This window comes from Leptodactylus fuscus, chromosome 10 (genome assembly GCF_031893055.1).
Source record: "Leptodactylus fuscus isolate aLepFus1 chromosome 10, aLepFus1.hap2, whole genome shotgun sequence".
NCBI classification, from domain to species: Eukaryota; Metazoa; Chordata; class Amphibia; order Anura; family Leptodactylidae; genus Leptodactylus; species Leptodactylus fuscus.
In genome coordinates this window covers 912,443-935,607 of record NC_134274.1, presented here as the reverse complement: position 1 = coordinate 935,607, position 23,165 = coordinate 912,443, and the positions used below count along the sequence as shown (strand labels likewise).

At 34.6% G+C, this 23,165-nt stretch overlaps 1 protein-coding gene across 1 annotated transcript in view; it reads left to right on the top strand.

Annotated features, from left to right (window-relative positions):
* Positions 1-21,687, top strand: part of SLC18A2 (solute carrier family 18 member A2) — a 52,389-nt gene extending 30,702 nt beyond the window's left edge. Inside the window, exons 10-16 of the mRNA XM_075258027.1 lie at positions 60-155; positions 3,250-3,328; positions 19,491-19,542; positions 19,629-19,692; positions 19,973-20,092; positions 20,256-20,389; positions 21,475-21,687. Coding sequence (XP_075114128.1) covers positions 60-155; positions 3,250-3,328; positions 19,491-19,542; positions 19,629-19,692; positions 19,973-20,092; positions 20,256-20,389; positions 21,475-21,579 — 650 coding nt within the window. The 3' untranslated portion in view covers positions 21,580-21,687. The remainder of the gene's footprint in view (positions 1-59; positions 156-3,249; positions 3,329-19,490; positions 19,543-19,628; positions 19,693-19,972; positions 20,093-20,255; positions 20,390-21,474) is intronic.
* The last annotated feature ends 1,478 nt before the right edge of the window (positions 21,688-23,165 follow it).

Below are 23,165 nucleotides of genomic sequence, written 5' to 3'. Positions count from 1 at the left end.
CTCAGCTATATGTAGTGTCTCGTGAACATGTTTGTAGCTCAGACACTTTGATGTTGCAGGATCTATATGTTTTGCCAATATGGCAATAGCAATGATGGAACCAGCACTGCCAATCTGGATGATGGAAACCATGTGCTCCCGGAAATGGCAGCTCGGTAAGTCACTATTTATCCCCTTCCCTCTCCAACCTATAAATTAGTTTAAGAACCGTAATGTGTATGCCCTATACCGCCCTATACCGGCTGAGCGACATCTCTGAATGAGCAGCAAATCGTGGCTCAAACAGTATACATGTCCATAGGGGTTGGATCTGTCTGAGCTCGGTGCCTTCTTCTCTTGGTGGCACATGCGTTACAGATTGTGGATGGAGGAGCCCGGGCAATATACATGTCCATAGGGGATGGGTCTAGGCTGAGCTCGGTACCTTCTTCTCTTGGTGGCACCTTCTTCTCTTGGTGGCACATGCGTTACAGATTGTGGATGGAGGAGCCCGGGCAGTATACATGTCCATAGGGGATGGGTCTAGGCTGAGCTTGGTGCCTTCTTCTCTTGGTGGCACATGCGTTACAGATTGTGGATGGAGGAGCCCGGGCAGTATACATGTCCATAGGGGATGGGTCTAGGCTGAGCTTGGTGCCTTCTTCTCTTGGTGGCACATGCGTTACAGATTGTGGATAGAGGAGCCCGGGCAGTATACATGTCCATAGGGGATGGGTCTAGGCTGAGCTTGGTGCCTTCTTCTCTTGGTGGCACATGCGTTACAGATTGTGGATGGAGGAGCCCGGGCAGTATACATGTCCATAGGGGATGGGTCTAGGCTGAGCTTGGTACCTTCTTCTCTTGGTGGCACCTTCTTCTCTTGGTGGCACATGCGTTACAGATTGTGGATGGAGGAGCCCGGGCAGTATACATGTCCATAGGGGATGGGTCTAGGCTGAGCTTGGTGCCTTCTTCTCTTGGTGGCACATGCGTTAGATTGTGGATGGAGGAGCCCGGGCAGTATACATGTCCATAGGGGATGGGTCTAGGCTGAGCTTGGTACCTTCTTCTCTTGGTGGCACCTTCTTCTCTTGGTGGCACATGCGTTACAGATTGTGGATGGAGGAGCCCGGGCAGTATACATGTCCATAGGGGATGGGTCTAGGCTGAGCTTGGTGCCTTCTTCTCTTGGTGGCACATGCGTTAGATTGTGGATGGAGGAGCCCGGGCAGTATACATGTCCATAGGGGATGGGTCTAGGCTGAGCTTGGTACCTTCTTCTCTTGGTGGCACATGCGTTACAGATTGTGGATGGAGGAGCCTGGGCAATATACATGTCCATAGGGGATGGGTCTAGGCTGAGCTCGGTGCTTTCTTCTCTTGGTGGCACATACGTTACAGATTGTGGATGGAGGAGCCCAGGCAATATACATGTCCATAGGGGATGGGTCTAGGCTGAGCTCGGTACCATCTTCTCTTGGTGGCACCTTCTTCTCTTGGTGGCACATGCATTACAGATTGTGGATGGAGGAGCCCGGGCAGTATACATGTCCATAGGGGATGGGTCTAGGCTGAGCTCGGTACCTTCTTCTCTTGGTGGCACATGCGTTACAGATTGTGGATGGAGGAGCCCGGGCAGTATACATGTCCATAGGGGATGGATCTAGGCTGAGCTTGATGCCTTCTTCTCTTGGTGGCACATGCATTACAGATTGTGGATGGAGGAGCCCGGGCAGTATACATGTCCATAGGGGATGGGTCTAGGCTGAGCTCGGTACCTTCTTCTCTTGGTGGCACTTGCGTTACAGATTGTGGATGGAGGAGCCCGGGCAGTATACATGTCCATAGGGGATGGGTCTAGGCTGAGCTTGGTGCCTTCTTCTCTTGGTGGCACATGCGTTACAGATTGTGGATAGAGGAGCCCGGGCAGTATACATGTCCATAGGGGATGGGTCTAGGCTGATCTTGGTGCCTTCTTCTCTTGGTGGCACATGCGTTACAGATTGTGGATGGAGGAGCCCGGGCAGTATACATGTCCATAGGGGATGGGTCTAGGCTGAGCTCGGTGCCTTCTTCTCTTGGTGGCACATGCGTTACAGATTGTGGATGGAGGAGCCCGGGCAGTATACATGTCCATAGGGGATGGGTCTAGGCTGAGCTCGGTGCCTTCTTCTCTTGGTGGCACATGCGTTACAGATTGTGGATGGAGGAGCCCGGGCAGTATACATGTCCATAGGGGATGGGTCTAGGCTGAGCTCGGTACCTTCTTCTCTTGGTGGCACTTGCGTTACAGATTGTGGATAGAGGAGCCCGGGCAGTATACATGTCCATAGGGGATGGGTCTAGGCTGAGCTCGGTACCTTCTTCTCTTGGTGGCACTTGCGTTACAGATTGTGGATAGAGGAGCCCGGGCAGTATACATGTCCATAGGGGATGGGTCTAGGCTGAGCTTGGTGCCTTCTTGTCTTGGTGGCACATGCGTTACAGATTGTGGATGGAGGAACCCGGGCAGTATACATGTCCATAGGGGATGGGTCTAGGCTGAGCTTGGTGCCTTCTTGTCTTGGTGGCACATGCGTTACAGATTGTGGATGGAGGAGCCCGGGCAGTATACATGTCCATAGGGGATGGGTCTAGGCTGAGCTTGGTGCCTTCTTCTCTTGGTGGCACATGCGTTACAGATTGTGGATGAAGGTGCCCGGGCAGTATGCATGTCCATAGGGGATGGGTCTAGGCTGAGCTTGGTGCCTTCTTCTCTTGGTGGCACATGCGTTACAGATTGTGGATGGAGGAGCCCGGGCAGTATACATGTCCATAGGGGATGGGTCTAGGCTGAGCTCGGTGCCTTCTTCTCGCCATGGCACATATATTGCTGTTTAAGTTGAAAAAGACAAATTGAGATCATTGACCAGTGGTGGCGAATCGTATGAGATCCATCCAGCTGAGATTTTCTATGGTTCATTTACTCTACTTCCACCTTGTACGGGTAGACACTGCTGTGGGGAGACATTCGGGCAATACATCGCTCTTGTGTCGTCTGCGACTCTGCGGCCTCCAATAAACCTCTGTAAATAATAATTACTGTAGAGATTTGTCCTCAAAGCTGAAAGTGAGTGACTTGTCGGTGACTAGATAAGGGCGAGCTGATGGATGGGCGCAGTCCTGGTGTACGGCACTAATGATCTCCAAATGATAACAACCACCTCCGGATATTAAACCTTCTCGGGAATCTTTCATCCCGGCTGATAAGCGGCATTGTATCTCCCACAGGTGTGGCCTTTCTCCCAGCAAGCATCTCTTATCTCATAGGAACCAATATCTTCGGGCCCCTGGCTCACAGGATGGGGAGGTACATCGCCCCTCGTACTTATTACTTTCTAGATGGAATCATCAAACTGTGAGGTCATTGTGGTCTGTGTACGACTGTCACCATATAAAATATACCTGGAAAGAGATAATGGAGCGCAATGGATAAAACCAGAGTCTCATGTTATAGAATAATCTGTCCTATAGATCAAAGCTCCAAAATATACAATCCAAAATCATCACAATAAATAGAAACATCAGCGGAAAACAAAATATTCAATACATGAAGCAATCAACAAGAATATATCTGCTATAATACCGCCCTATGTACAAGAATATAACTACTATAATACTACTCCTATGTACAAGAATATAACTACTATAAAACTACCTCCTATGTACAAGAATATAACTACTATAATACTACTACTATGTACAAGAATATAACTACTATAATACTACTCCTATGTACAAGAATATAACTACTATAATACTACCTCCTATGTACAAGAATATAACTACTATAATACTACCTCCTATGTACAAGAATATAACTACTATAATACTACCTCCTATGTACAAGAATATAACTACTATAATACTACTATGTACAAGAATATAACTACTATAATACTACTACTATGTACAAGAATATAACTACTATAATACTACTCCTATGTACAAGAATATAACTACTATAATACTGCTCCTATGTACAAGAATATAACTACTATAATACTACTACTATGTACAAGAATATAACTACTATAATACTGCTCATATGTACAATAATATAACTACTATAATACTACTTCTATGTGCAAGAATATAACTACTATAATACTGCTCCTATGTACAAGAATATATCTACTATAATACTACTCCTATGTACAAGAATATAACTACTATAATACTGCTCCTATGTACAAGACTATAACTACTATAATACTACCTCCTATGTACAAGAATATAACTACTATAATACTGCTCCTATGTACAAGAATATAACTACTATAATACTACCTCCTATGTACAAGAATATAACTACTATAATACTGCTCCTATGTACAAGAATATATCTACTATAATACTACTCCTATGTACAAGAATATAACTACTATAATACTACTCCTATGTACAAGAATATAACTACTATAATACTGCTCCTATGTACAAGAATATAACTACTATAATGCTACTCCTATGTACAAGAATATAACTACTATAATACTGCTCCTATGTACAAGAATATATCTACTATAATACTACTCCTATGTACAAGAATATAACTACTATAATACTGCTCCTATGTACAAGACTATAACTACTATAATACTACCTCCTATGTACAAGAATATAACTACAATAATACTACTCCTATGTACAAGAATATAACTACTATAATACTACCTCATATGTACAAGAATATAACTACTATAATACTACTCCTATGTACAAGAATATAACTACTATAATACTACCTCCTATGTACAAGAATATAACTACTATAATACTGCTCCTATGTACAAGAATATAACTACTATAATACTACTCCTATCTACAAGAATATAACTACTATAATACTGCTCCTATGTACAAGAATATAACTACTATAATACTGCTCCTATGTACAAGGATATAACTACTATAATACTACTCCTCTGTACAAGAATATAACTACTATAATACTACTCCTATGTACAAGAATATAACTACTATAATACTACTCCTCTGTACAAGAATATAACTACTATAATACTACTCCTATGTACAAGAATATAACTACTATAATACTGCTCCTATGTACAAGAATATAACTACTATAATACTGCTCCTATGTACAAGGATATAACTACTATAATACTACTCCTCTGTACAAGAATATAACTACTATAATACTACCTCCTATGTACAAGAATATAACTACTATAATACTACTCCTCTGTACAAGAATATAACTACTATAATACTATCTCCTATGTACAAGAATATAACTACTATAATACTGCTCCTATGTACAAGAATATAACTACTATAATACTGCTCCTATGTACAAGAATATAACTACTATAATACTGCTCCTATGTACAAGAATATAACTACTATAATACTACTCCTATATACAAGAATATAACTACTATAATACTACTCCTATATACAAGAATATAACTACTATAATACTACTCCTATGTACAAGAATATAACTACTATAATACTACCTCCTATGTACAAGAATATAACTACTATAATACTACTCCTCTGTACAAGAATATAACTACTATAATACTATCTCCTATGTACAAGAATATAACTACTATAATACTGCTCCTATGTACAAGAATATAACTACTATAATACTGCTCCTATGTACAAGGATATAACTACTATAATACTACTCCTCTGTACAAGAATATAACTACTATAATACTACTCCTATATACAAGAATATAACTACTATAATACTACCTTCTATGTACAAGGATATAACTACTATAATACTACTCCTATATACAAGAATATAACTACTATAATACTACCTTCTATGTACAAGGATATAACTACTATAATACTACTCCTATGTACAAGAATATAACTACTATAATACTACTCCTCTGTACAAGAATATAACTACTATAATACTGCTCCTATGTACAAGAATATAACTACTATAATACTGCTCCTATCTACAAGGATATAACTACTATAATACTACTCCTCTGTACAAGAATATAACTACTATAATACTACTCCTATATACAAGAATATAACTACTATAATACTACCTTCTATGTACAAGGATATAACTACTATAATACTACTCCTATGTACAAGAATATAACTACTATAATACTACCTCCTATGTACAAGAATATAACTACTATAATACTTCTCCTATGTACAAGAATATAACTACTATAATACTACTCCTATGTACAAGAATATAACTACTATAATACTGCTCCTATGTACAAGAATATAACTACTATAATACTACTACTATGTACAAGAATATAACTACTATAATACTACTCCTATGTACAAGAATATAACTACTATAATACTGCTCCTATGTACAAGAATATAACTACTATAATACTGCTCATATGTACAAGAATATAACTACTATAATACTACTTCTATGTGCAAGAATATAACTACTATAATACTGCTCCTATGTACAAGAATATAACTACTATAATACTACTCCTATGTACAAGAATATAACTACTATAATACTACCTCCTATGTACAAGAATATACCTACTATAATACTACTCCTATGTACAAGAATATAACTACTATAATACTGCTCCTATGTACAAGAATATAACTACTATAATGCTACTCCTATGTACAAGAATATAACTACTATAATACTGCTCCTATGTACAAGAATATATCTACTATAATACTACTCCTATGTACAAGAATATAACTACTATAATACTGCTCCTATGTACAAGACTATAACTACTATAATACTACCTCCTATGTACAAGAATATAACTACTATAATACTACTCCTATGTACAAGAATATAACTACTATAATACTACTCCTATGTACAAGAATATAACTACTATAATACTACTCCTATGTACAAGAATATAACTACTATAATACTACCTCCTATGTACAAGAATATAACTACTATAATACTGCTCCTATGTACAAGAATATAACTACTATAATACTACTCCTATGTACAAGAATATAACTACTATAATACTGCTCCTATGTACAAGAATATAACTACTATAATACTGCTCCTATGTACAAGAATATAACTACTATAATACTACTCCTCTGTACAAGAATATAACTACTATAATACTACTCCTATGTACAAGAATATAACTACTATAATACTACTCCTCTGTACAAGAATATAACTACTATAATACTACTCCTATGTACAAGAATATAACTACTATAATACTGCTCCTATGTACAAGAATATAACTACTATAATACTGCTCCTATGTACAAGAATATAACTACTATAATACTACTCCTCTGTACAAGAATATAACTACTATAATACTACCTCCTATGTACAAGAATATAACTACTATAGATACTACTCCTCTGTACAAGAATATAACTACTATAATACTATCTCCTATGTACAAGAATATAACTACTATAATACTGCTCCTATGTACAAGAATATAACTACTATAATACTGCTCCTATGTACAAGAATATAACTACTATAATACTGCTCTATGTACAAGATACTACTAACTCTACAAGAATATAACTACTATAATACTACTCCTATATACAAGAATATAACTACTATAATACTACTCCTATGTACAAGAAACTATAATACTCTATGTACAAGAATATAACTACTATAATACTACTCCTCTGTACAAGAATATAACTACTATAATACTATCTCCTATGTACAAGAATATAACTACTATAATACTGCTCCTATGTACAAGAATATAACTACTATAATACTGCTCCTATGTACAAGAATATAACTACTATAATACTACTCCTCTGTACAAGAATATAACTACTATAATACTACTCCTATATACAAGAATATAACTACTATAATACTACCTTCTATGTACAAGGATATAACACTATAATACTACCTTCTATGTACAAGGATATAACTACTATAATACTACTCCTATATACAAGAATATAACTACTATAATACTACCTTCTATGTACAAGGATATAACTACTATAATACTACTCCTATGTACAAGAATATAACTACTATAATACTACTCCTCTGTACAAGAATATAACTACTATAATACTGCTCCTATGTACAAGAATATAACTACTATAATACTGCTCCTATCTACAAGGATATAACTACTATAATACTACTCCTCTGTACAAGAATATAACTACTATAATACTACTCCTATATACAAGAATATAACTACTATAATACTACCTTCTATGTACAAGGATATAACTACTATAATACTACTCCTATGTACAAGAATATAACCTACTATAATACTAACTACTCTGTACAAGAATATAACTACTATAATACTACTCCTATGTACAAGAATATAACTACTATAATACTGCTCCTATGTACAAGAATATAACTACTATAATACTGCTCCTATGTACAAGAATATAACTACTATAATACTGCTCCTATGGTACAAGGATATAACTACTATAATACTACTCCTCTGTACAAGAATATAACTACTATAATTACTACCTCCTATGTACAAGAATATAACTACTATAATACTACTCCTATGTACAAGAATATAACTACTATAATACTACTATGTACAAGAATATAACTACTATAATACTGCTCCTATGTACAAGAATATAACTACTATAATACTGCTCCTATGTACAAGGATATAACTACTATAATACTGCTCCTATATACAAGAATATAACTACTATAATACTTCTATGTACAAGAATATAACTACTATAATACTACTCCTATGTACAAGAATATAACTACTATAATACTACTCCTATGTACAAGGATATAAGCTACTATAATACTACCTCCTATGTACAAGAATATAACTACTATAATACTACTCCTATGTACAAGAATATAACTACTATAATACTACTATGTACAAGAATATAACTACTATAATACTGCTCCTATGTACAAGAATATAACTACTATAATACTGCTCCTATGTACAAGGATATAACTACTATAATACTGCTCCTATATACAAGAATATAACTACTATAATACTACTATGTACAAGAATATAACTACTATAATACTACTCCTATGTACAAGAATATAACTACTATAATACTACTCCTATGTACAAGAATATAACTACTATAATACTGCTCCTATATACAAGAATATAACTACTATAATACTACTATGTACAAGAATATAACTACTATAATACTACTCCTATGTACAAGAATATAACTACTATAATACTACTCTCCTATATACAAGAATATAACTACTATATACTACCTCCTATGTACAAGAATATAACTACTATAATACTACTTCCTATGTACAAGAATATAACTACTATAATACTACTCCTATGTACAAGAATATAACTACTATAATACTGCTCCTATATACAAGAATATAACTACTATTAATACTACCTATGTACAAGAATATAACTACTATAATACTACTCCTCTGTACAAGAATATAACTACTATAATACTACCTCCTATGTACAAGAATATAACTTACTATAATACTACTCCTATGTACAAGAATATAACTATTAAACTACTAGTACAAGAATATAACTACTATATACTGCTCTATGTACAAGAATATAACTACTATAATACTACTCCTATGTACAAGAATATAACTACTATAATACTGCTCCTATGTACAAGAATATAACTACTATAATACTGCTCCTATGTACAAGATATAACTACTATAATACTACTCCTATGTACAAGGAATATAACTACTATAATACTACTCCTATGTACAAGAATATAACTACTATAATACTACTCCTATGTACAAGAATATAACTACTATAATACTGCTCCTATGTACAAGGATATAACTACTATAAATACTACTCCTATGTACAAGAATATAACTACTATAATCACTACCTCCTATGTACAAGAATATAACTACTATAATACTGCTCCTATGTACAAGAATATAACTACTATAATACTGCTCCTATGTACAAGAATATAACTACTATAATACTGCTCCTATGTACAAGGATATAACTACTATAATACTACTCCTCTGTACAAGAATATAACTACTATAATACTACTCCTATATAAAAGAATATAACTACTATAATACTACCTTCTATGTACAAGGATATAACTACTATAATACTACTCCTATGTACAAGAATATAACTACTATAATACTACTCCTCTGTACAAGAATATAACTACTATAATACTACTCCTATGTACAAGGATATAACTACTATAATACTACTCCTATGTACAAGAATATAACTACTATAATACTACTCCTATGTACAAGAATATAACTACTATAATACTGCTCCTATGTACAAGAATATAACTACTATAATACTGCTCCTATGTACAAGGATATAACTACTATAATACTACTCCTCTGTACAAGAATATAACTACTATAATACTACTCCTATATACAAGAATATAACTACTATGATACTACTATGTACAAGAATATAACTACTATAATACTGCTCCTATGTACAAGAATATAACTACTATAATACTGCTCCTATGTACAAGGATATAACTACTATAATACTACTCCTATGTACAAGAATATAACTAATATAATACTGCTCCTATATACAAGAATATAACTACTATAATACTACTCCCTATATACAAGAATATAACTACTATAATACTACCTCCTATGTACAAGAATATAACTACTATAATACTACTCCTATGTACAAGAATATAACTACTATAATACTGCTCCTATGTACAAGAATATAACTACTATAATACTGCTCCTATGTACAAGGATATAACTACTATAATACTACTCCTATGTACAAGAATATAACTACTATAATACTACTCCCTATATACAAGAATATAACTACTATAATACTACCTCCTATGTACAAGAATATAACTACTATAATACTACTCCTATGTACAAGAATATAACTACTATAATACTGCTCCTATGTACAAGAATATAACTACTATAATACTGCTCCTATGTACAAGGATATAACTACTATAATACTACTCCTCTGTACAAGAATATAACTACTATAATACTACTCCTATATACAAGAATATAACTACTATAATACTACTATGTACAAGAATATAACTACTATAATACTACTCCTATGTACAAGAATATAACTACTATAATACTACTCCCTATATACAAGAATATAACTACTATAATACTACTCCTATGTACAAGAATATAACTACTATAATACTACTCCCTATATACAAGAATATAACTACTATAATACTGCTCCTATGTACAAGAATATAACTACTATAATACTACTACTATGTACAAGAATATAACTACTATAATACTGCTCCTATGTACAAGAATATAACTACTATAATACTACTCCTATGTACAAGAATATAACTACTATAATACTACTCCTATGTACAAGAATATAACTACTATAATACTGCTCCTATGTACAAGAATATAACTACTATAATACTTCTCCTATGTACAAGAATATAACTACTATAATACTGCTCCTATGTACAAGAATATAACTACTATAATACTACTCCTATGTACAAGAATATAACTACTATAATACTGCTCCTATGTACAAGAATATAACTACTATAATACTTCTCCTATGTACAAGAATATAACTACTATAATACTGCTCCTATGTACAAGAATATAACTACTATAATACTGCTCCTATGTACAAGAATATAACTACTATAATACTTCTCCTATGTACAAGAATATAACTACTATAATACTGCTCCTATGTACAAGAATATAACTACTATAATACTACTCCTATGTACAAGAATATAACTACTATAATACTACTCCTATGTACAAGAATATAACTACTATAATACTACCTCCTATGTACAAGAATATAACTACTATAATACTACCTCCTATGTACAAGAATATAACTACTATAATACTGCTCCTATGTACAAGAATATAACTACTATAATACTGCTCCTATGTACAAGAATATAACTACTATAATACTGCTCCTATGTACAAGAATATAACTACTATAATACTACTCCTATGTACAAGAATATAACTACTATAATACTACCTCCTATGTACAAGAATATAACTACTATAATACTGCTCCTATGTACAAGAATATAACTACTATAATACTACTCCTATGTACAAGAATATATCTACTATAATACTACCTCCTATGTACAAGAATATAACTACTATAATACTTCCCCCTATGTACAAGAATATAACTACTATAATACTACCTCCTATGTACAAGAATATAACTACTATAATACTACCTCCTCTGTACAAGAATATAACTACTATAATACTACTCCTATATACAAGAATATAACTACTATAATATTACCTTCTATGTACAAGGATATAACTACTATAATACTACTCCTATGTACAAGAATATAACTACTATAATACTACTCCTCTGTACAAGAATATAACTACTATAATACTACTCCTATGTACAAGAATATAACTACTATAATACTGCTCCTATGTACAAGAATATAACTACTATAATACTGCTCCTATGTACAAGAATATAACTACTATAATACTACTCCTATGTACAAGGATATAACTACTATAATACTACTCCTCTGTACAAGAATATAACTACTATAATACTACCTCCTATGTACAAGAATATAACTACTATAATACTACTCCTCTGTACAAGAATATAACTACTATAATACTATCTCCTATGTACAAGAATATAACTACTATAATACTGCTCCTATGTACAAGAATATAACTACTATAATACTGCTCCTATGTACAAGGATATAACTACTATAATACTGCTCCTATGTACAAGAATATAACTACTATAATACTACCTCCTATGTACAAGAATATAACTACTATAACACTATCTCCTATGTACAAGAATATAACTACTATAATACTACTCCTATATACAAGAATATAACTACTATAATATTACCTTCTATGTACAAGGATATAACTACTATAATACTACTCCTATGTACAAGAATATAACTACTATAATACTACTCCTCTGTACAAGAATATAACTACTATAATACTACTCCTATGTACAAGAATATAACTACTATAATACTGCTCCTATGTACAAGAATATAACTACTATAATACTGCTCCTATGTACAAGGATATAACTACTATAATACTACTCCTCTGTACAAGAATATAACTACTATAATACTACCTCCTATGTACAAGAATATAACTACTATAATACTACTCCTCTGTACAAGAATATAACTACTATAATACTATCTCCTATGTACAAGAATATAACTACTATAATACTGCTCCTATGTACAAGAATATAACTACTATAATACTGCTCCTATGTACAAGGATATAACTACTATAATACTGCTCCTATGTACAAGAATATAACTACTATAATACTACCTCCTATGTACAAGAATATAACTACTATAACACTACCTCCTATGTACAAGAATATAACTACTATAATACTGCTCCTATGTACAAGAATATAACTACTATAATACTACTCCTCTGTACAAGAATATAACTACTATAATACTACTCCTATGTATAAAAATATAACTACTATAATACTGCTCCTATGTACAAGAATATAACTACTATAATACTACTATGTACAAGAATATAACTACTATAATACTACTCCTATGTACAAGAATATAACTACTATAATACTACTCCTATGTACAAAAATATAACTACTATAATACTACTCCTATGTACAAGAATATAACTACTATAATACTACTCCTATGTACAAGGATATAACTACTATAATACTACTCCTATGTACAAGAATATAACTACTATAATACTACTCCCTATATACAAGAATATAACTACTATAATACTACCTCCTATGTACAAGAATATATCTACTATAATACTACTCCTATGTACAAGAATATAACTACTATAATACTATCTCCTATGTACAAGAATATAACTACTATAATACTATCTCCTATGTACAAGAATATAACTACTATAATACTACTATGTACAAGGATATAACTACTATAATACTACTCCTATGTACAAGAATATAACTACTATAATACTACTCCCTATATACAAGAATATAACTACTATAATACTACCTCCTATGTACAAGAATATATCTACTATAATACTACTCCTATGTACAAGAATATAACTACTATAATACTGCTCCTATGTACAAGAATATAACTACTATAATACTGCTCCTATGTACAAGGATATAACTACTATAATACTACTCCTATATACAAGAATATAACTACTATAATACTGCTCCTATGTACAAGAATATATCTACTATAATACTACTCCTATGTACAAGAATATAACTACTATAATACTACCTCCTATGTACAAGAATATAACTACTATAATACTACTCCTATGTACAAGAATATAACTACTATAATACTACTCCTATGTACAAGAATATAACTACTATAATACTACTCCTATGTAAAAGAATATAACTACTATAATACTACTCCTATGTACAAGAATATAACTACTATAATACTACTCCTCTGTAGAAGAATATAACTACTATAATACTACTCCTATGTACAAGAATATAACTACTATAATACTAGTACAAGAATATAACTACTATAATACTACTCCTATGTACAAGAATATAACTACTATAATACTACTACTATGTACAAGAATATAACTACTATAATACTACTCCTATGTACAAGAATATAACTACTATAATACTGCTCCTATGTACAAGAATATAACTACTATAATACTGCTCCTATGTACAAGGATATAACTACTATAATACTGCTCCTATGTACAAGAATATATCTACTATAATACTACTCCTATGTACAAGAATATAACTACTATAATACTGCTCCTATATACAAGAATATAACTACTATAATACTACTATGTACAAGAATATAACTACTATAATACTACTCCTATGTACAAGAATATAACTACTATAATACTGCTCCTATGTACAAGGATATAACTACTATAATACTACTATGTACAAGAATATAACTACTATAATACTACTCCTATGTACAAGAATATAACTACTATAATACTGCTCCTATGTACAAGGATATAACTACTATAATACTACTCCTATGTACAAGAATATAACTACTATAATACTACTCCTATGTACAAGAATATAACTACTATAATACTACTATGTACAAGAATATAACTACTATAATACTACTCCCTATATACAAGAATATAACTACTATAATACTACCTCCTATGTACAAGAATATAACTACTATAATACTGCTCCTATGTACAAGAATATAACTACTATAATACTACCTCCTATATACAAGAATATAACTACTATAATACTACCTCCTATGTACAAGAATATAACTACTATAATACTACTCCTATGTACAAAAATATAACTACTATAATACTACTCCTATGTACAAGAATATAACTACTATAATACTACTATGTACAAGAATATAACTACTATAATACTACTCCTATGTACAAGAATATAACTACTATAATACTACTCCTATGTACAAGGATATAACTACTATAATACTACTCCTATGTACAAGAATATAACTACTATAATACTACTCCCTATATACAAGAATATAACTACTATAATACTACCTCCTATGTACAAGAATATATCTACTATAATACTACTCCTATGTACAAGAATATAACTACTATAATACTATCTCCTATGTACAAGACTATAACTACTATAATACTACTCCTATGTACAAGAATATAACTACTATAATACTGCTCCTATGTACAAGAATATAACTACTATAATACTGCTCCTATGTACAAGGATATAACTACTATAATACTACTCCTATGTACAAGAATATAACTACTATAATACTACTCCTATGTACAAGAATATAACTACTATAATACTACTCCTATGTACAAGAATATAACTACTATAATACTACTATGTACAAGAATATAACTACTATAATACTGCTCCTATGTACAAGAATATAACTACTATAATACTGCTCCTATGTACAAGGATATAACTACTATAATACTGCTCCTATGTACAAGAATATATCTACTATAATACTACTCCTATGTACAAGAATATAACTACTATAATACTGCTCCTATATACAAGAATATAACTACTATAATACTACTATGTACAAGAATATAACTACTATAATACTACTCCTATGTACAAGAATATAACTACTATAATACTGCTCCTATGTACAAGGATATAACTACTATAATACTACTCCTATGTACAAGAATATAACTACTATAATACTACTCCCTATATACAAGAATATAACTACTATAATACTACCTCCTATGTACAAGAATATAACTACTATAATACTGCTCCTATGTACAAGAATATAACTACTATAATACTACCTCCTATATACAAGAATATAACTACTATAATACTACCTCCTATGTACAAGAATATAACTACTATAATACTACTCCTATGTACAAGACTATAACTACTATAATACTACTCCTCTGTACAAGAATATAACTACTATAATACTACCTCCTATATACAAGAATATAACTACTATAATACTACTATGTACAAGAATATAACTACTATAATACTACTCCTATGTACAAGAATATAACTACTATAATACTACTCCCTATATACAAGAATATAACTACTATAATACTACCTCCTATGTACAAGAATATAACTACTATAATACTGCTCCTATGTACAAGAATATAACTACTATAATACTACCTCCTATATACAAGAATATAACTACTATAATACTACCTCCTATGTACAAGACTATAACTACTATAATACTACTCCTATGTACAAGACTATAACTACTATAATACTACTCCTATGTATAAGAATATAACTACTATAATACTGCTCCTATGTACAAGAATATAACTACTATAATACTACCTCCTATATACAAGAATATAACTACTATAATACTACTCCTATGTATAAGAATATAACTACTATAATACTACCCCTATGTACAAGAATATAACTACTATAATACTACCTCCTATATACAAGAATATAACTACTATAATACTACCTCCTATGTACAAGAATATAACTACTATAATACTGCTCCCTATGTACAAGAATATAACTACTATAATACTACCTCCTATATACAAGAATATAACTACTATAATACTACCTCCTATGTACAAGAATATAACTACTATAATACTACTCCTATGTACAAGAATATAACTACTATAATACTACTATGTACAAGAATATAACTACTATAATACTACTCCTATGTACAAGAATATAACTACTATAATACTACTTCCTATGTACAAGAATATAACTACTATAATACTACTCCTATGTACAAGAATATAACTACTATAATACTGCTCCTATGTACAAGAATATAACTACTATAATACTACTATGTACAAGAATATAACTACTATAATACTGCTCCTATGTACAAGAATATAACTACTATAATACTACTCCTATGTACAAGAATATAACTATTATAATACTACTCCTATGTACAAGAATATAACTACTATAATACTACCTCCTATGTACAAGAATATAACTATTATAATACTACTCCTATGTACAAGAATATAACTACTATAATACTACCTCCTATGTACAAGAATATAACTACTATAATACTGCTCCTATGTACAAGAATATAACTACTATAATACTACTCCTATGTACAAGAATATAACTACTATAATACTACTTCCTATGTACAAGAATATAACTACTATAATACTACTCCTATGTACAAGAATATAACTACTATAATACTACTTCCTATGTACAAGAATATAACTACTATAATACTACTCCTATGTACAAGAATATAACTACTATAATACTACTCCTATGTACAAGAATATAACTACTATAATACTACCTCCTATGTACAAGAATATAACTACTATAATACTACTCCTATGTACAAGAATATAACTACTATAATACTACCTCCTATGTACAAGAATATAACTACTATAATACTGCTCCTATGTACAAGAATATAACTACTATAATACTACTCCTATGTACAAGAATATAACTACTATAATACTACTTCCTATGTACAAGAATATAACTACTATAATACTACTCCTATGTACAAGAATATAACTACTATAATACTACTTCCTATGTTCAAGAATATAACTACTATAATACTACTCCTATGTATAAGAATATAACTACTATAATACTACTCCTATGTACAAGAATATAACTACTATAATACTGCTCCCTATGTACAAGAATATAACTACTATAATACTACTCCTTTGTACAAGAATATAACTACTATAATACTACTCCTATGTACAAGAATATAACTACTATAATACTACTCCTATGTACAAGAATATAACTACTATAATACTACCTCCTATGTACAAGAATATAACTACTATAATACTACCTCCTATGTACAAGAATATAACTACTATAATACTACCTCCTATGTACAAGAATATAACTACTATAATACTACCTCCTATGTACAAGAATATAACTACTATAATACTACCTCCTATGTACAAGAATATAACTACTATAATACTCCTATGTACAAGAATATAACTACTATAATACTACTCCCTATATACAAGAATATAACTACTATAATACTACTCCTATGTACAAGAATATAACTACTATAATACTACTCCTATATACAAGAATATAACTACTATAATACTGCCCCTATGTACAAGAATATAACTACTATAATACTGCTCCTATATACAAGAATATAACTACTATAATACTGCTCCTATATACAAGAATATAACTACTATAATACTGCTCCTATGTACAAGAATATAACTACTATAATACTACTCCTATGTACAAGAATATAACTACTATAATACTACTCCTATATACAAGAATATAACTACTATAATACTACTCCTATATACAAGAATATAACTACTATAATACTGCCCCTATGTACAAGAATATAACTACTATAATACTGCTCCTATATACAAGAATATAACTACTATAATACTGCTCCTATGTACAAGAATATAACTACTATAATACTACTCCTATGTACAAGAATATAACTACTATAATACTATCTCCTATGTACAAGAATATAACTACTATAATACTACTCCTATGTACAAGAATATAACTACTATAATACTGCCTCCTATGTACAAGAATATAACTACTATAATACTATCTCCTATGTAGAAGAATATAACTACTATAATACTACTCCTATGTACAAGAATATAACTACTATAATACTGCTCCTATGTACAAGACTATAACTACTATAATACTGCCTCCTATGTACAAGACTATAACTACTATAATACTGCTGCTATGTACAAGAATATAACTACTATAATACTGCCTCCTATGTATATAACTGTTATACTGTGTCCTGGTTTTTGTAGGTAGTGAAGGGGTTATTCAGTTTTTTTACGTTTTTTGTGGTTGCAGGTGGCTGTGCGCCTTCATTGGGATGATGCTGGTGGGGATCAGCGTTATATGTGTAAGTACTGCAGTGCGGGTTTATAATGATATATACTGCGTTCTGCTACTCGCTTTTATCTGTCACTTGTTTCCTTTTATACTCAGGTGCCTTTTGCTAAGGATATTTATGGGTTAATAGCGCCAAACTTTGGAGTCGGCTTCGCCATCGGTACGTTCCATGGTCTCCAGATTATAGTGTCAGTCGTTCTCTTCATTTCTTGTGGAGCTTTGTTACTGATAGTTGTCAGATATTCATCTTAGAATAAAATGTCAGAAATGTAGTTAAGACTGACACTCAGGTAGTGGAGTAGCCAGTGACATTCTGGGTGTGGTGACCGGATGGCGATTCGGGAATATTTCGTCGTCTCTGATTGGCTTCATGTCTGGTGCTGCTGGCACTTGTAGTTCCGTGTGTGTTGTATGACGAGTATGTGTTCTGTTTCGGGCAGGTATGGTGGATTCATCGATGATGCCCATCATGGGTTACCTGGTGGATCTACGTCACGTCTCGGTCTACGGTAGTGTCTACGCCATTGCAGACGTCGCCTTCTGTATGGGATTTGCATTAGGTGAGTGTTACGTTGCCGCTGCGGCGTTTTCTGACCACATCTCGTGGACTCCATGATCTGCTGGTTCATAGAGAATAAAGCGTATGTGCCACGGTCCTCCCTGCCACGGATGAGAGCCGCCATTAAAATCCTTATCATCATCACCACCACTCTTGTCTTCCAGGGCCGTCCGCCGGAGGCGCCATCGCTAAATCTATCGGGTTTCCCTGGCTGATGACGATTATCGGAATCGTGGATATTGTCTTCGCACCGCTCTGTCTGTTCCTCAGAAGTCCTCCAGCCAAAGAAGAGAAGATGGTAAGAGTTGGGAACCGTCTGACGCCACTTAGTAAGTAGCAGGGGCAGAAAACGTCCTCCACAACCCCCCAGGGGCGGAAAACGTCCTCAACAACCCCCCAGGGGCAGAAAACGTCCTCAACAACCCCCCAGGGGCGGAAAACGTCCTCAAAAATCCCCCAGGGACAGAAAACGTCCTCAACAACTCCTCCATGGGTAGAAAACGCTCTGAAGAACCCCCCTGGGGCAGAAAACGTCCTCCACAACCCCCCATGGGCAGAAAACATCCTCAACAACCCCCCAGGGGTAGAAAACACTCTGAACAACCCCCCAGGGGGCAGAAAACGTCCTCCGCCATCCCCCAGGGGCAGAAAACGTCCTCCATAACCCCCCAGGTGCAGAAAACGTCCTCCACAACCCCCCATGGGCAAAAAACATCCTCAACAACCCCCCAGGGGTAGAAAACACTCTGAACAACCCCCCAGGTGCAGAAAACGTCCTCCACAACTCCCCAGGGGCAGAAAAGCCTCTGATCGGGGCGAGGAGAACAATGGGGCTGTAATAAGTTCCTGCCCAGATTGGGGCACTGGGAACAGGATTAGTTCTTGTACAGCACCACTGCCACTGCTGGTGATATTCGGTTCATTGCTCTGGCCTTTGGGTTTCATTGGTTGTCTGATGGGGTGTTGGTGGCCCCCAGGTGAGGACTGTCCAGGGGCCCTGTCTGTTGGATCTCCTCAGCATTGGGCAGGTCCCTGTTCTCCGTAGTCAGACATCTCACTGCAATAGGGAATAGGAGGCCGCACAGATTTGTAGGGTTCGCGGCTGGAACTCATTTGTGGATCAGAGTTGTCGGTAAATGTGCGGACCTGGCGAAGACGCCATCATGGCCGCGGGCAGAGGTCTGTGTAGATGAACGTCCTGATCATGAACTGGTCCATGTTCACGTTCTGTTTGACTTTAGACTGAAGTCCTGACATTGCTGCACATGGTAGCCTCACTGTTTCGGCCTCTAACCCCATCCCAGACCTTGCATGGACTCTGGTGTTTGCTCCATGTCCTGGCCCATCGTCTCTCCTCTAATGTCATGTCTTTCCACCCTGCAGGCCATTCTCATGGAGCACAACTGCCCGGTGAAGAAGCGCATGTACACGCAGAACAGCGCGCAGCCGTATTACACCGCAGAAGAAGAGTCGGAGAGCGACGAATGACCGGACTCTGCCTCATCCCGCTAGTTGTTCTTACATTTCATTGTTGTATCATTGGTCTCTCAGTGACATAGTAACAAGCCAAAGGTCTCTTGTTCTGTCCTAGTGGTGGCGCGGAGAGCGAGCGGACCCCCCTCCCCAGCACTGACACCCCGCCACCATGTCATCAGCATGGACGTGCACTTTAGGGACAGTGGCAGAATCACATGGTAGGGATTGTACCCGCCCCATTGTCTGATGCCTCCAGTCTCTGCCGTTCGCTCCTTTCCGCGGCCCACGCCCAGGATGTGACCGACCGCCTTACCACGTATCGACCACGCGAGTTTTTCTAGACCCGTTTCTATAATAGATTGTCCAGAATCTTTATTTTATGTATTTCATATTATGCAATATATTTTTAACTACTGTAACGTCAATGTGTATAAAAGGCATAAACCCTCCGCGTTGCGTCTGACTCTGTGCCCGCCAGGCTCGCCCCTCGTACACCCCAACACTTGCCACAGACCAAGCTGGCACTGCCAGAGTTCCAGTTTTAAAAATGACCATAATACGCACCAAGATACAAACGGCGAAGCTTTCCGGAACGTATATCGCGTGACCTGCAGCAGGCGGCCGAGGCATCGGGAATAGATATGAGCGAACACTGTTCGGATCAGCCGATCCGAACAGCACGCACCCATAGAAATGAATGGAAGCATCTGTGACGCCGGCCGCTTCCATTCATTTCTATGGGTGCGTGCTGTTCGGATCGGCTTATCCGAACAGTGTTCGCTCATCTCTAATCGGGAACAAACCCTCCAAAAAGCGAAGCGTTTACGAGCCTGAAGCGCAACTCAACTAATACGGGGAATGTAAGAGCTTTGTGCGCTCACCGTGTGGCCACGCCTTCCAGGACACATGCTGGTGCACTGGGGGATGTGCCGCGCCCATGGGGCACCAATTCGCTCACTTGTCTTCTAATTCAAAGTTGCCTTTTGATGGCAGTAGGATGGCGGTACCTAAGGGGTTTCGAGGCCTGTTTGGTACCACCGTCCTCCCTCGCCTGCTAAATACTTTAGATCTACATGAGGGAGGGGATTCTGACGATTGTGTCCTTGCTGCAGCCAATGATGGAGAACTTTCCCTTTAAAGGGATCCTATCACTCAGATACAATTTTTTCTAGGTACCACGTCAGAATAGCCTTAAGAAAGGCTATTAGTCTACTACCTTTCGTCATCTTCTCCGCACCGCCCTTCCGTAGGAATCCCAGTTCTTGTCGGTATGCAGATTAGTTCTCTCGCAGCACTGGGGGCGGGTCCCTGCACTCAGACAGCACTGGGGGCGTCCCTAATGCTGCAAGAGAACTCTCCAGCGCCACCTCCATCTTCTTCAGCAGCATCCTCTTCAGCTTCTTCCGGCCATGGCTTGTAATTTCTAAGGCCTCGAGAGGAGCAGACTGCGCATGTCCACAGGCAATGAGAAAATGGCCGCTTGCACAGTATTGTAAGTGGCCATTTTCTCATGGCCTATGGGCATGCGCAGTCTGCTCTGCCCGAGGCCTAGAAGTTACAACTCACCGCCGGAAGAGGCTGAAGATGACGAAGAGGAG